General features: G+C 43.2%; 1 protein-coding gene across 5 annotated transcripts in view; it reads left to right on the top strand.

Annotated features, from left to right (window-relative positions):
* ABR (ABR activator of RhoGEF and GTPase) overlaps positions 1 to 17,608 on the top strand; it is a 278,755-nt gene that overhangs the window by 152,786 nt on the left and 108,361 nt on the right. For all 5 annotated transcript variants that reach the window (XM_069946113.1, XM_069946114.1, XM_069946116.1 and 2 more), the window contains one exon: positions 9,423 to 9,527. In XM_069946113.1, coding sequence (XP_069802214.1) covers positions 9,423 to 9,527 — 105 coding nt within the window. The remainder of the gene's footprint in view (positions 1 to 9,422; positions 9,528 to 17,608) is intronic.

The following is a 17,608-nucleotide window of genomic DNA, read 5'->3' as shown; positions in this document are numbered from 1 at the left end:
CTAGTTGGGTTTGTGGTTTATATTTCTGGGAATGGCACAAATGGTGATGGAAATGTAGCCGTTACTTCAATCACAGAGGATGGGAAGGAGTGAAAGGGGATGTTGGGTTTTTATGACATATGGCGCCAACAAAGAGGCACGGTATCTAAGCTGTGTTATAGTTCATTTAGTAAAAAACATTTGAAACCTACAGAGTGAGAGAAAGAAACCTGTTCTGATCTAAACCTGGTCCACCTGCTACAAGGGCTGCAAACAGTCTGGAGCTCTGTAAACCAGCGCACGCATGCAATGCTTATGGAAATCTGCTCTCGTCATGTGCTGACAAAGTATACATCCCTGTATTCTTTTTATTTATTTATTTTTGTTTGTTTTGCTTGTTTTGCTTAGTTTCTCTTCTACACCCTCTATGGTTTGCAATAGGAGCTCTGCTTGTTATGCAGCCTGTGTGATTATCTCCTCTAGAATAACGTTTGTGTGCTCGTCTTTCTGTCTATAGACTGTATGAACTTCCCTCTCTTTATGTCCTGAACACCCCCTCTTCCCCAGCTGTGATCTTAAAGGGAAACTGTCAGCTCCCGGCCCTACCTGAGGTGCTGACAGTGTGCTGTAGTTGTCAGTCCCCTCGTGAGCATGGTGCCTTTTGGTAATTTGTCCTTGCAGAAGATAATGTGCAATCTCAGGTCTCCTAAAAAGGATGAGTCAAAGAGGAGCTGTCACTCAGCATTTGTGCCGCACTCTGGCAAACCTCACCACTCCTTCCTCTTCTTCATGAATAATGTTTTCTGCCTGGCCCCCTGCACACTCAGCTGCAGAGGACTGATCTGCAGTCAGATATAGGTAAATCTTCCAACCTGTGTAGGAGCCGTGGTCCAGGGGTAAATCACACATCTAGACACTAACTACGGTTTTTTTCCTGGGTTCAATTTCCCCCATGGAACTTTAAACGATTTATTTTCTTTTTTTTTTCCATTATTGTATCATTTTTAAAAGTGCAAAGAATTCCCAATTAGGTCCAAATTCGTTTTAAAATCAATGTTTTTTATACAATGATCAGAAAAAAATAAATAACTATATTTTATTTCCATCAGGGGAACCAAACCCAGAAAAAAAACTTGTTGGTCTCTAGACAGGTAATAAACTGCTAGACCATGGCTCTAACACAGGTAAGTTTGGAGATGACAGGGTGATTGAGCAGGAGGCCGGACAGCAGAGACTATTCATGAAGAGGGAGGAAGCGGTGGTGAGCTGTGCTAGAGTGCAGAACAAATACTGAGACACAACTCCTCTTTGACGCTTCATTACAGTTGGAGACCTGAGATTGTGTATAATCCATCACATGGGCAAATTACCAAAAGGTACCATGCCCACAATGGGACTGACAGCTACAGCACACTGTCAACACCTCAGGTAGGGCCCGGGAGCTGACCCATTTCCTTTAAACACTGAGAGAATAGAAAGTCTATCTGATGGATATATCTCAACTTTCTCGATTAGCAGCTAAATGGTTGTTTTTAAAGGCGACTGTTAAATAAGTTCCTTAAAGGGATATTACCATCTAAGAAAGTTATCTCCTATTATCCTATAGTTAACTAGCTGATCACATGGGAGGAGGAGGGTCTGACCACTAGGATCCCCATGATCCTGAGTATGATGACCCCAGTCTCAGGAGATTCATTCTTTTTATTGGAGCCACGGAAACAGCCAAACACTGTACTGTGGATAGGGATACATTTCTTAGAGGGATTTAAAGGAGTTCCCCCTCAACTTTTGACAGAATTGCCAGAGGCAGACAGGGACAGAGAACATAAAACTATACTGTTCTGCTTGCTCACAGTGTAATGACATCCTCATGCAGGGGTCACTGCAGCCAGTCACCAGCCTCAGAAGTCCTATACACCTGCAGGAACATAGGATTGGGCACATTAAAATCCACTATACAAGATCCTTCTTTCGCCCACAGTCTGCTGCCCAGGTGGCTCCCATACACAATAGGCGAGCTCTGCTGACTTCCATCTTGGCACCCTATAAGGCTCACAGACACCGCATCATTGCGTTCTATGGTGCCGTCTACTTTAGTCTCATTACAGATAGGATAGGATTTAGATTCCTGGTACAGAGAATCTTTGACAATTTGCTCACACAAAAGGCTCCCCGAGAACATCTTGTCCTAACAGCGTGTAATCAAATCATAAGGATCCAGCGACGCTGCCTATGTCTCTTCCTTTAGCAGCTCCGACATCTTCAGTTCTTGTAAATGCGGCTCCTTAGCATGGTGAGACAAGACTCTGGTGGGGTTCACTTTCCTCCGGCTGCAAATCTGATTTCTTTCCCTTTTTTTGTTATGTTATAAAATGACTGGCACGGATGCCATCTATTACTCACCCTTACCTTAATGAATTCACAGGAAGCCAATGGAAAATCTGACTCTCTGCTTTATCATTCTGGACTTTAACCATTTATTTCTTAGAAGTCAGAAAGTGGACATTTATCTGTAGGAGACCTACCTATAAAAGTGTGGAGAAGACATTTCTCAATTTCCTCTACCTCAAGCTTGCAATATATATATATATATATATATATATATATATATATATATATGTGTATATATATGTATATGTATCTTGACAGGCCCTACAAGTTTAAAGGGGTGCTCCAGAGAATAACTTCTATTTAAAAATGCCAGGTCTTTCAGTGCTTATCAGCTGCTGTATGCCCTGCAGGAAGTGTTGTATTCTTTCCTGTTTGCTGCCACCTCTGTCCATGTCAGGAACTTCCAAAGCAATGAAAAAAACTCTTCTGCTTTGGACAGTTCCTGACATGGACAGAGGCGGCAGCAGAGAGCACTGTGTCAGACTGGAAAGAATACACCACTTACTACAGGACATACAGCAACTCATAAGTACTGGAACACTGGAGCTTTTTTTAATAGAAGTAATATACAAATCCATATAACTTTTTGACACCAGTTGGTTTAAAATCTTTTTTTTTTCTTTCTTTCTCCAGAGTTACCCTTTAACTATATTAGTTAAGATAGAAATACCTTTTTAAAAACAGTCTTCATGACACCCCTGCACCTGCAGGAGGAGCCATATTACCATCAGATACTGTAGTGCAGCTCGAGGCATTGGGCCTGTAATGTTTTTATTATAGAGTGAATTTCTCCTTGTAGGCTTTATTAACATTGGACTGACCTTGGCTCTGATGACATGTTAACCTGTCTTTGTGTCTTATTACAAAATGGGAATTGATTTACTGTATGTGGTGAAATAGTTCTGAGAAGCATGAGAGCGATGATTCGCCATAACATACCCGGACGCATGACATCAATGTTCCCATTTATCTCTGGCCCCTGTCAGAATACATTTACATAATGCAGCTGACATCCACATCATGTCTGCAGTCGGCTTTGTGCTGTTGTTCTGTATAGAAGCCACTTTAGACGTATTCCCAGGAGCAGCTTTTTTTATTTTAAATCGTTTTGGTTTTCTTTGTAAATTTTATGTTTTAAAATTGACACCAGACAAGAACAAGAAGTATACAGCGAAAAGTTACCAAAAAACACACAATAAATTATATTTTTGGCAGAGAAAACTCACCTCCCTCATTGCCCTTCTTACCCTCTGTCCCAAGGAAACCATATCAAGACAGATTCCGAAAGGTTAAAATGAATCTTATGGTGCGTTTACACAGACAGATTTATCTGACAGATCTTTGAAGCCCAAACCAGGAACAGACTATAAACAGGGATCAGGTCATAAAGGAAAGACTGGGATCCATCCTCTTTTCAAATCCATTCCTGGCTTTGGCTTCCAAAATCTGTCAGATAAATCTGTCTGTGTAAACGCACCCTTAGGTTTCACAATTACTACTATGTTGTTAAAGGGAACCAATCAGCTTGGTTGGTCCAGCACGGTACAGAGCTACTGCTGCAGCTGTGACCGATACGTGCAGTATAGCTCTGTAAAGGAGAACTCCGGCAAATAAATATTTTCTTTAAATCAACTGGTGTTAGAAAGTTATATATATATATATATATATATATATATATAATATATATTTATTTATTTGTAAATTACTTCTATTTAAAAAATCTCCAGTCTTCCAGTACTTATCAGCTGCTGTATGTCCTCTAAGAAGTAGTGTATTCTTACCAGTGTGACACAGTGCTCTCTGCTGCCACCTCTGTCCAAGACGGGAACAGTCCAGAGTACAAGCAAATCCCCATAGAAATCCTCTCCTGCTCTGGACAGTTCCTGACATTGGCAGAGGTGGCAGCAGAGAGCACTGTGATAGACTGGAGAGAATACACCACTTCCTGCAGGACATACAGCAGCTGATAAGTACTGGAAGACTAGATTTTTATATAGAAGTCTGTAAAACTATATTATAACAGTTGTTTTGATGTTTTTTGTTTGAGTTCCCCTTTAAGATTCCTTCTCTACAGCTATATTCTCCTATTTTTCACATGGACATTATACTGTCGTTTTAGATGTAGTAGTATTATTGTTGAAAGCCTGAATAATGAGAAATCTCCATTCAGATGTATAGGACTAACTTTCATAAATATTTCCACGAAACCCCTGCTAGGTGTGAACCTCCCCTTGTGAAATCTAGTGCTAAAATAACACATTTTTCTAGAGAACTGTGTGAGTATGCTACAATGTAGGCTGTCATGACAAATGATGACCAGATCTATAGCGGACTCTATTCTTGTCCTAGATCAGGGATGGGGAACCTTTGGCCCTCCAGCTGTTGCAAAACTACAATTCCCATCGTGCCTGGGCAGCCAAAGCTTCGCTTTGGCTGTCCAGGCATGATGGGAATTGTAGTTTTGCAACAGCTGGAGGGCCAAAGGTTCCTCATCCCTGTCCTAGATGCTTTTTTGCTTTTCCTTTTCTTGCATAGAGAGTACAATGTGTGCACAGTTACGTTTGTACTATGTGACATATAGAGTACACTGATGGCTTGTGCTGCTTTGCTGCTCTTGCCTTTATAGAATACTACCTTGCCACCCTTTAGTCTTTTGCTGATTATAGATATACATTTGTGTAAATTTTGCCCTCCGCAGCCATAGGTAATAACACAGTTCACTTCCCGTTGCCTTCCTGAAGCAATGAACTGTTCTTTTGTTGGGACTGTTTGCGTTGTGGTTGGCTGGCATATCGTCATTTGCTTGTATATAGTAAATGTTCTTGTTCTGTTCAGGGATTCAACTGGAGGAAGCCGGGTTCAGCTGGCTATGTATCTCACGTGTGTTACTGCTTCTTGTGCTTAATTGTCGGTTTTCTATTGGATCGAAAATAACGAAAATGCTACTGTCTATGGAAAATTTATAGAACAATGTAAGGTATTGGTAGACTTATAACTGAAGCCCCAGCGCATATGTCAAAGGTCTCTATATGACCCGGATTCACCCTACAAAGGTCAAAACAGACTTCTTTAGGCCAGACCTTTATTTGCTAGTATACTTTTTCGTCTGCTGCATAAAATTGTTCTATAAAGAGATGTTTATACGTGTGTGTGTGTGTGCTATACATATAATAATATTATTATTATTATTTATTTTTCATACAATAGGAGACGCCTATACAGTTGCATCTGTTGGAGATCTATACCCATTGTTCAATAGAGATGTTCATACATGTGTGTGTGATATACATATATTATTATTTATTTTTCATACAATAAGAAACGCCTATACAGTTGCATCTGTTGGAGATCTATCCTCATTGTTCCTTCCAATATATATTGAAAACGCTTAGAAAGAAAAGCCGAACAATGCTCAGGAGTCTTCAGCTGAATCTTATGATATCTGTGCCTATGACATGTTATGAAAATGTTTCTATGGGACAATATGGTAAAGCACTGTATATAAAACTATTCCATATAATATAATAGCGTAAAGGTGAATATGATTTCACTGCGACCCACAAGTGACCGTGATTGGACAGTCACCAGAAATCCATCCAGGATCTGTTTCTGGTCTCGGTTGACCTGGGGTATCTGGGGCCCACCAGAGGAAAAGTTAGTGCAAGTTCTAAAGCTGGGGGCCCACCGGAGGATCCTCTGGTCCGCTGGTGGGCTAGTCCGACACTGCAGTCTGTTATTTCCTGGTCACATTTAGGGCCCATTCACACTACGGAATTTGATCACTGCGGTGCACAGCCAAAGATCACTGGGGTGCATTCCTAATAAAAGTAAGGGCCGTTTACACTACAGGATCGTCGCGGAGATTCCGCTCGCCTGCGGACTCTGCGCCGAATCCTGCCTGCTATCTCTTTCAATAGGAGGCCTCACACGCCTCAGCTCTCTGCCCCTTTTCACTCAAATAATTGACATGTCAATTCTTTGAGCGGAGGCACATGAGACCCCCCATTGAAAGGGATAGAAGGCGGGATTCAGAGTGGAATCTCCATGCCGATCCTGTAGTGTGAACGGGCCCTTACTTTTATTAGGAATGCACCCCAGTGATCTTTGGCTGTGCACTATGTGCTATGATCACAGCCGCAGCCCAACATCTCATAGTGAATTATCAGAATGTTGGTTGTATCCCAGCATTTAGTTGTAATGCAGATCAGTCCTTAAAGGGCTTCTCCTTTACCGGCAGGAGACTACCCCCCCCCCCCCCCCCCCCCCCCCTTGCTGCGTATGTTTGCCTTGCGTATATAATTGCATTTAGTAACATTACCTGGGTGAGTGTTGCAGCAGGCCACACTATATGTAATGCACCTTTCTGCGTTCCTGGAACATTCCGTCTCCAGAGGAAATGATGGCTAATCACAGGCTCCTTGTGTAATGGCTCTCGGGGCTCGGATTACTGAACCTTTCTCTCAATGGTTTGGTGATTACAGCCGATATAGAAGCCCTTCAACCACTGAGATCACATTCACATTAAGGAGGATTGTTACTGGCGAACAGTTATCCGTACTATAAAGAAAAGTATATGTTAGTCATAATATAGAGGCAGAGCCAGTAAAGAATGGCTCAATATTGGGTAAGATTGTGACCATTCATTGGTAGAAAAGATGAATGAACATAACAATCGACCTATCCTGCCATGGAGAACCGCATACATTAAGAGGCGATTATTCCTTCAAGGCCCGTTCCTTCTCATTCTGATTTGATACAAGATATTAGATGTGATATTTCTACAGATGAATACAGTGCACAATGGCGCTATATCATCCGTGGAATAAACACTCCAGATCCATGTCCTGGACATCTCATGCAGAGTGATCACCGTTCTCTATTATATGGAGTGTTTTACAATCTTAAAGGGGAATTCCAGGAGAAAACAGCTTTTCCCCTCCGCTGATCTCCATATCGGCCCCCGGCTTCTGTATTATGACTACAGCCATGAGTACAGCACGTGACCTGTGGCTCTGTTCATTCCTATGGAGCGACGAAAAGAGCTGAGTATAGCACTCTTCCGGCACAATCAGCCACAGGTCATAATGCCGAAGCTGGGGGCCGATGTGGAGATTGGGGGGGGGGGTTGATTTTTCCTGGAATACCCATTTAAGGCTATGCTCACACAATGTACAAACAACAGCCGTTGTTGGGGTTATCAAACAACCGTTGTTGCACTGAAAATTGCATTGAAAATTGCATTGATTTCAATGCACAACGGCCAAAAATAATTGAAATGGCAGTTATTTTCACAGCCGTATCAAGCAACAGCGGCTGTTCAATACACTGTATGAACAACAGCCATTGTTTGCATTGACCTCAGTGCAACAGTTCTTATGACAAGAATGGCCATTGTTGTAATTGCAAACAACGTCTGTTCTTGTCATAAAAAATATGTTGTTTGAACATAGCCTAATTCACTTTTTAGCTGAAAGGTCCCATATGTGTATCTACAGTCACCCCTTAAAGTTTCTTTAAAGTCATGGGCGATCTTGGTTCCAGCCTGCAGTGCAGAGAGGGTCCATTAAAAGGGGTTTTCCAGCGCTACAAAAACATGGCCACTTTCTTCCAGAGACAGCACCGCTCTTGTCTCCAGCTTGGGTGCAGGTTTTGCTGCTCAGTTCCATTAAAATGTATGGAGCTTAATTGCAAACCGCACCTAAACTGGAGACAAGAGCAGTGCTGTCTCTGAAAGAAAGTGGCCATGTTTTTGTAGCACTGGATAACCCAGACTTGGTGGTGCAGATTTGGTGCTGTGTTCAGTTATTTAGATCCAATCTGCTGCGTATCGCTGCGTATACAGTGTGTGTGTTTGTACCCTAAAGCATTATAAATGCGACTGGATTTGAAGTTGCTTCTAATGGCGTGAAGACTATGGCGCGGTTACATTGTGGTAATTTGGGCAGAATATTTTCCAGGTTCTGTGTGGACCCTTGTGTGGGGCAGCAAGTCAGTAACCATTTCCATGACTATGACCACTGGTAGTCTATGTAGAGGCATGCTAGAAGAAACAGTTCCAGGGGTGTATCAGACTATTTTGAGGAAGTTATATATAAAGTCATGTTTTACACCCTATCCAGACCTTTAAGGGGAGAAGCATGGTGGTGGGACTCCATTGTTTTCTAACATTGGTAGCGGTGGAGCACTGGCATGGCCCTGATCTGTGACACAGATTCCAGGTCAGTGTTGGGGCCTAGAGCAATAACCCCTTCCACTGCTTTTACAAAAAAAACTATTGTCTGCCCTAGACCACCAGGAATCCTTATATTACCTCTTTGCTGCCTCAGGCCCTAGCTATAAAATACGTCTAAATGAATCTTTTCAGATTCTCTGATTGTTTGGACATAAAATTATTATAATACATTTTTTCGCATAGGCATTGCCTGAATTTTTTTTAACATTTCATAGAGACCTGTGCAGGTTCCTGCTGTGAGAACAACTCTGAATATGGCCAGCCTGACCATCACAGTTTTCAGAAAATCCTTGAATGGTACTTGAATTCTTAAAGGGGTCTCGCGCCAATTAGGTGCCTGTTGTACTTTTATACTTGAAAATTTTATAATTGCTGTATGTCTTGCAGGAAGCGGTGTATTCTCTCCAGTCTGACACAGTGCTCTCTGCTGCTTCCTCTGTCCATGTCAGGAACTGTCCAGAGCAGCAGCAAATCCTCATAGAAAACCTCTCCTGCTCTGGACAGTTTCTGACATGGACAGAGGTGGCAGCAGAGAGCATTGTGTCAGACTGCAAAGAATACACCACGTCCTGCAGGACATACAGCAGCTGATAAGTACTGGAAGACTGGAGATTTTTAAATAGAAGTAAATGACAAATCTGTGGTACTTTCTGAAACCAGTTGATTTGAAAGAAAAATATTTTCGCCGGAGTAAACCTTTAATCACATCTAATAACCAGTATCTGCATAACACCATTAACTTTGGGATAAAGCATTGTATAAACAATTTTACATGTATTTCCCTCTTGTATCTAAATATTGTCCATATCTCTTTTAACAGGGAGAAAGCGAATCTGATAAAGGGCTGTTAATGCGAAAACTTGTCCTGTCCGGGGTCCTGGCGAGTGAGGAGATCTATATTAACCAGCTGGAAGCACTGCTTTTGGTGAGTAGCCTTTTCTATTGCGTGTATACTGTGTAGTGCATTGATGTATTATTGGTGCACAGGAAGTTGTGTTTCACCACTGTAAAGACTAAGTGGGTGGTCAATTTCTCACATCCTATTCCATTCAGGGTAAGGATGGGGTCACTCTGCATTGGTGCCTTACATTGCCAGAATACATCAGGATATTGGTAAAAAAGTATTATGTGGCAGGCCTGTGCACTTTAAAAAAATCATACATAGTCTGCTAGTGACAATAAAGAGTCAATTTCCCATTTTTGATGGGGAACTCAAAAATGTGGATGGCTGCACGTGACCTGTGACTATACATACACACACACACACACACACACACACACACACACGCACACACACACACACTACAGTCTGGCAAGTTAAAGTAAAAAGGTCTACAGTATGCTGTAATACTGTGCATGGAAACACTGTTGCTTTTTGCTGGTATACTGGTGATGTAGAGCTCCAGCACAGTAGCGCAGTGTGATCACAGCCTAAGCCATTATATGGCATGGGAAATAGGCATTTTGATTTCTGAACTTGCAACCATTAAACAGGTATTGCCATCATTGCTATCACTAATCCCGGGGCACAGTCTTCTCTGCAGTGAATGGAGCACACCAGCGATCGGCACTCCAGCAGGCCAAGGTGCCCAGGGAACGATAAACCAATGAAGAAAATAACCAAATCCTGGCACTCACATATTTGCAAAGAAGAAAGTGTGTTTATTCACACAAGTGGTTGGCGGCACGCGTTCCGACCATAAGGTCTTTCTCAATAGAATGGAGTAATGGAGAATGGAGCAATCATAGTACTTGCTCAACCAACCACCCCATCCTGCGCTCCATTCATTATCTATGGCCAAAATTGTCATGTGTCCCTAGCCTAATACTGCTGTTTCATGTGAGGCTTTTAGGCTCTTAAAGGGGAACTGTCAGCAGGCTAGACAGATCACACCTGCTGCATAGCCCCCTATTCCACAGGAGACGCCAAGGAGGAAGGTATGTTTCTTACCTTCCTCTATGCTGCTGTTGCGGTGCAGCTAGTTGTTTGCTCCATGGTCCGGTAAGACCATTAAGAGCACTGGGGCACCGTTAGTAGCACTGCCCCACACCCATATTGTCAATCCGGCCCACCCCCATATCGACAATCTGGCCCACCTCCGGTGGTGCTTCTAATGGTGCCTCAGTGCTCCTAACGGTATTATCATACGATGGACTAAATGACTAACTGCACGGGAACAGTGCTGAGGAGGAAGGTAAGAGATATATCTTCCTCCCCGGTGTCTCCTGTGCAATAGGGGGCTCTAACCTGCTGATAGTTCCCATTTAAGCACTATGTTGGACAGCTACCTCTGCACCTCTTATAGTCATGCCTCTATGTAAAGGGCAGCCCTGCATCTTCCTGTACAGTGAACAAGTATTAGGACAGACACTACCGCACTCCTTCCGGCACTTGCCAGTGGCTGATTTAAATTTAACAGCCGATTTCTTAGTAAATGTGATCATTCAACGTGGTAATTTATTTCTGACATATTTACCTTATTACTTTAGTTGTTCCTATTAGCCGGAGTCTATGTAATTATACTATTGGTGGATGTGTACAGCAAGAAAGCCCGATCAATAAATCAGTCAGAAGATTTCACTACCATGCTATTAGCCCCGGGCTGCATTCTTCCTTTTCATTACTATCCCATTATAGGTTTATTTAACGCTACAAATTCCATTATTTTTCTAAAGCAGTTTAATAGGAAGGACTGGATGGTGAAACTTGTATAAATAGCTGTAGTTGAATAACACATCGATGTGGAGGGGTAATCCTTAAAGGAGAAGTCCGGCAAAATTTTTTATTAAAGCATTGTATTGCCCCCCAAAAGTTATACAAACCCCCAATATACACCTATTACAGGAAATGCACTTAAAGTGCATTTTTCCCTGCACTTATTACTGCATCAAGGCTTCACTTCCTGGATAACATGGTGATGTCACTTCCTGGATAACATGGTGATGTCACTTCCTGGATAAAATGGTGATGTCACGACCCGACTCCCAGAGCTGTGCGGGCTGTGGCTGCTGGAGAGGATGATGGCAGGGGGACACTGAGGAACACAGGGCACTGGAGGGACACTGAGCATCCCTCTGCCATCATCCCTCTCCAGCAGCCACAGCCCGCACAGCTCGGGGAGTTGGGTCGTGACATCTTCATGTTATCCAGGAAGTGACATCACCATGTTATCCAGGAAGTTACATCACCGTGTTATCCAGGAAGTGACATCACCGTGTTATCCAGGAAGTGACATCACCGTGTTATGCAGGAAGTGACATCACCGTGTTATGCAGGAAGTGACATCGCCACGTTATCCAGGAAGTGACATCGCCACGTTATCCAGGAAATGAAGCCTTGATGCAGTAGTAAGTGCAGGGAAAAAAGAACTTTATGTGCATTTCCCGTGTGTATGTTGGGGATTTGTATAACTTTTGGGGGGCAATTCTATACTTTAATAAAAATTTTTACCTGACTTCTCCTTTAATCATTCTCATGGCTATAGTTATCAGATGAGATTCTTTTCTCCATTACGTCATGATGTGTCATCCATAGGGACATCACATCAGCATGGTAGCAACCGGTTGGCACCCTGTGATGAGAGATTTTCATGGATAACACATCCCATTGACTGGAGGTAAACATGGAGGAAGGAGGAACGATGGGCTTAGCTGTCCAGGATCATCAACATATTAACAGGTTTATTTTATATTGGATCAGAACTGGTCAAAGCCAACATGTCCCGCATATCTGACTACTGGATTGATTTTGGGGGCCAGTGCTCGGTAACTGAGGCAGGTGGACAAGTATTATTATGCATGGCCAGCTTTACTAGCCCTACAAATCTATATTAGCCATAACACTAAAACTGCTGACAGGGAAGGTTAATAATATTGATTAGCTTGTTACGATGGCGCCCGTCAAAGGGTGAGATATAATAACAAGTGAACAGGCTGTTCGTTACCTTGAGAAGAACCAAGTTGTCGGAGCTAGACGACTGGGTCAGAGCATCGCCATAATGGCAGATCTTGTGGGATGTTCCCAAATGGTTGGTACCTACCAAAAGTGGTTAAAGGGATTATCAAGCACTACAAAAACATGGCCACTTTCTCCATACTGTTGTCTCCAGTTTGGGTGGGGTTTAGAAACTCTGTTCCATTGAAGTAAATGGAGCTTAATTGCAAACTGGACCTGAACTGGAGACAACAGTAGGGGAAAAAGTGGCCATGTTTTTGTAGCGCTGGATAACCCTTTTTAAAGACACAAGGCTCATTGATATGTATGGCGGGCAAAGGCTAGCCTATGGGGTCCGATCCCACAGAAGAGATACTATGGTTGCTAAAACAGGTCATGCTTGCTATGGTAGAAAGATGTCAGCACACACAGGGCACCACAGCTGTGCTATATAGAGGTATGTAGATGCAGTCGGGTCAGAGTGCCCAAACTGACCCCTGTGCACTGTCGACAGTGTGTACAATGGGCACATGGGCATCCGGAATGGACCATAGAGAAGTGACACATTGTTTGGCTTAATTATTTTCACCATAATTTGGATGACCGGGTGCATATGCATTGCTGACCTGGGAGAAAGAAGGCAAAAAAAGCAAAAAAAGAATTCAAGAGGCAGCGTGATGCCCAGGACAATGTTCTGCTGGAAAACTATGGCATCCTGGCATCCATTTGGATGTTACTTTGACACATGCCACCAACCTAAACATTTTTTCCCCCAGTAGCAGTGGGAATTTACTTTATTTACTCCCATGACCTGAATGTAGCCAGCTAGTGACTACACTCAGGTGATTTCCTGCACATATACCAGTTTTCACTTAGGCTAAAAAACATGGCTTACTGCATTTTTGAGCTCGAGTAAGGGTGCGTTCAGACGTACAGGATCTGCAGCAGATTTGAAGTTGCAGATTCAATGCAAATCAAATCTGGGCCATCAAATCTGCTGCGGATCTGCTGCAGATCCTGTACATGAGAACACACCCTAAAAGTGTTTAAAGCAACTCTGTACCCACAATCTGACCCCCCCCAAACCGCTTGTACCTTCGGATAACTGCTTTTAATCCAAGATCTGTCCTGGGGTCCATTCGGCAGGTGATGCAGTTATTGTCCTGAAAAAACAAGGTTTTCTACTGTTCATCACCTGTGAGAACACAGCACATGTGCTGGATCGTTAAAGAGGACCAATCACCTAAAAATCACTGTCCCTATTATCAAAGGAAATCTCTCCCTAAGTCTATCTATGAAGATACAGACTGCCTGTGCAGTCTGTATCTTATCCCTTTACCCAATTCTCTTGATAGCTGAACGAAGGCCGGGCGCCGCCATCTTGATGACGTCACTTTGCGTTTCACTGCTGGAACGCAAGTGACGTATTCAAGATGGCGTCGCCCGGCCTTCCAGCACCGAACAAGAGCATCAGGTAAAGTATAAGCTACAGACTGTAAAGGCAGTCTATTTATGAAGATACAGACTGCCTTTGCAGTCTGTATCTTATACTTTACCTGATGCTCTTGTTTGCTGCAGCAAGGCCGGCACCGCCATCTTGATTACGTTGCTTGCGTTCCACCGCTGGAACGCAAGTGACGTATTCAAGATGGCGGCGCCCGGCATCAGACTGCAACGGACAAGAGGATCAGGTAAAGTATAAGATACAGACTGCAAAGGCAGTCTGTATCTTCATAAATAGACAAAATAAAGATACAGACTGCTGTTGCAGTCTGTATCTTATACTATAACTGTTCCTCTTGTTCGGCCCGGCCGCCGCCATCTTGATTACGTTACTTGCGTTCCACCACTGGAACGCAAATGACGTAATCAAGATGGCGGCGGCCGGCCTTGCTGCCGCTGTGGATGACGGGAGCTTCCTGTCTCGAGCCGCCTCTTTTGAAAAGAGCCGGCGCGAGACAGTGAATTGAAAAGTTAATAAAACAAAAACGCGGCCGAAAAAATAAATAAAAGTATTTACAAATGTAATTAAATAAATAATTACATTGAATTAGAAAATAAAAATTTTTTTCATTTCTTCCGTGATTGGTTCTCTTTAAGGCACCTGTGCAGTGTTCAGACAAGTGAGGAATAGGAAAATACCTGCCTGGAGCATTCCTAATGATGAAGAGGGCGGGGAGAAGGGACAGAGAGGTTGTGCCAGCCGTATGCACAGACACTCTAGGCCACGCCAGTTTGGCACAGGGCTACACGTTCAAAAGTTATTTAGGACAATAACTGCATCACCTGCCGAACGGACCCCAGGACAGATCTTGGATTAAAAGCAGCTATCCGAATGTACAAGTGGTTTGGGGAGGACAGATTGTGGGTACAGAGTCACTTAAACCACAAAGAATAACTCAAATGTGGTCACTAGTGGGTTACATTTGGGCCATAGGAGTAAATGGGTTCAGTGCACAGATATGTCAGCAACCGATTCTGAGAGGGTGCCAACATATCCGTGTGTCAGAATAAAGAAACAAGATAAAGGTGTTGACTTGCCTCCAGACCTCAATCCAGTCCACCATCCATCACATGTCCCAAAAAAACAAGTCTTTATCTGGATAAAATGAAGATACACGGCATCAGGCTTGCATTTAAAGGGGTGCACCAGCAAAAAAAAAATTATTTTCCAAATCAACTGGTGCCACAAATTTGTAAATTACTCCTATTAGGGTAAATTCACACGGGCGTCTTGCATAAGAAATCCGCCGCTAATCCGCAATACACATATTAATAATAATAAGAATAATATGTATATTGCAGATTAGCTGCGGATTTCTTGTGCGAGACGCCCGTGTGAATTTACCCTTAAAGAATCTTAAGTCTTCCAGTACTTATCAGCTGCTGTACATCCTGCAGGAAGTGGTGTATCCTTTCCAGTCTGGAGAGCAGGAGAGGTTTTCTATGGGGATTTGCTACTACTCTGGACAGTTCCTGACAGAGGTGGCAGCAGAGAGCACTGTGTCAGACTGGAGAAAATACACCACTTCCTGCAGGACATATAGTAGCTGATAAGTACTGGAAGACCTGGGATTTTTTAACATAAGTAAATTACAAATCTAGGTAACTTTCTGGCACCAGTTAATATGAAAGAATTTTTTTTTTTTGCTGGAGTACCCCTTTAATTACAGCACATAAAAGTGTATAAGGGGAAATGTAGCAATGGTTCAACCATGTCTGATCCATGGAGGCCGCACCTTACCACTTACAGGAATTAAAGGATTTGCTGCTAATGTCTTGACTGAAGATACCACAGAACACCTGAGAGTAGTTTTGGCTTCACTAGTGGGACCTACACAATATTAGGCACACTGCTTTTGTTATGGCTCCTTGGCCTATAATACATGTACAACAATAAACGGGTCCACCTTAAATAAACCTGTCATTGTTTGTCAAGAAATACAGCCGCGGCATACTTTGCCCTGTAGAAGCCTATGGAACTGTGAGCCGAGATCATAAAGGTTGGGCTGTGAAATGTTTGCACTGCAGCTTGAAGTTAAACTTCCGTCTGAAAGTGGAACAAAAATACATGAAAGTTCTCATTGCAGGATTCTGTATCTATTTACACTCACCGGCCACTTTATTAGGTACACCATGCTAGTAACGGGTTGGACCCCCTTTTGCCCTCAGAACTGCCTCAATTTTTGTGGCATAGATACAACAAGGTGCTGGAAGCTTCCTCAGAGATTTTGGTCCATATTGACATGATGGCATCACACAGTTGCCGCAGATTTGTCGGCTGCACATCCATGATGCGAATCTCCCGTTCCACCACATCCCAAAGATGCTCTATTGGATTGAGATCTGGTGACTGTGGAGGCCATTGGAGTACAGTGAACTCATTGTCATGTTCAAGAAACCAGTCTGAGATGATTCTAGCTTTATGACATGGCGCATTATCCTGCTGAAAGTAGCCATCAGATGTTGGGTACATTGTGGTCATAAAGGGATGGACATGGTCAGCAACAATACTCAGGTAGGCTGTGGCGTTGCAACGATGCTCAATTGGTACCAAGGGGCCCAAAGAGTGCCAAGAAAATATTCCCCACACCATGACACCACCACCACCAGCCTGAATCGTTGATACAAGGCAGGATGGATCCATGCTTTCATGTTGTTGACGCCAAATTCTGACCCTACCATCCGAATGTTGCAGCAGAAATCGAGACTCATCAGACCAGGCAACGTTTTTCCAATCTTCTACTGTCCAATTTCGATGAGCTTGTGCAAATTGTAGCCTCAGTTTCCTGTTCTTAGCTGAAAGAAGTGGCACCCGGTGTGGTCTTCTGCTGCTGTAGCCCATCTGCCTCAAAGTTGGACGTACTGTGCGTTCAGAGATGCTCTTCTGCCTACCTTGGTTGTAACGGTTGGCTATTTGAGTCACTGTTGCCTTTCTATCAGCTCGAACCAGTCTGCCCATTCTCCTCTGAGCTCTGGCATCAACAAGGCATTTCCGCCCACAGAACTGCCGCTCACTGGATGTTTTTTCTTTTTTGGACCATTCTCTGTAAACCCTAGAGATGGTGCGTGAAAATCCCAGTAAATCAGCAGTTTCTGAAATACTCAGACCAGCCCTTCTGGCACCAACAACCATGCCACGTTCAAAGGCACTCAAATCACCTTTCTTCCCCATACTGATGCTCTGTTTGAACTGCAGGAGATTGTCTTGACCATGTCTACATGCCTAAATGCACTGAGTTGCCGCCATGTGATTGGCTGATTAGAAATTAAGTGGTAACGTGCAGTTGGACAGGTGTACCTAATAAAGTGGCCGGTGAGTGTATACCTACAGCATTAGTAATGGTGGTTTTATGTGGTTTCCTATTAGTTTCAATAAAGGGGGTTGTTCAGGAGTTTTAAGACGTTACAGTACATGCAGGAAATACAGTATAATATATAAAACCCCAAACATGAATCGCATGTACAATCCCTGCAGAAGTAAGCCACATCAGCCCTATAATAGCCGCAGCAGCCACAGCCCTATTATAGATGAGATCCTCACAATTGGGGATTGGTGCAGTAAAGTGACC

This window comes from Dendropsophus ebraccatus, chromosome 11 (assembly GCF_027789765.1).
Source record: "Dendropsophus ebraccatus isolate aDenEbr1 chromosome 11, aDenEbr1.pat, whole genome shotgun sequence".
NCBI lineage: Eukaryota > Metazoa > Chordata > Amphibia > Anura > Hylidae > Dendropsophus > Dendropsophus ebraccatus.
This window is presented reverse-complemented; position numbering and strand designations above follow the sequence as displayed.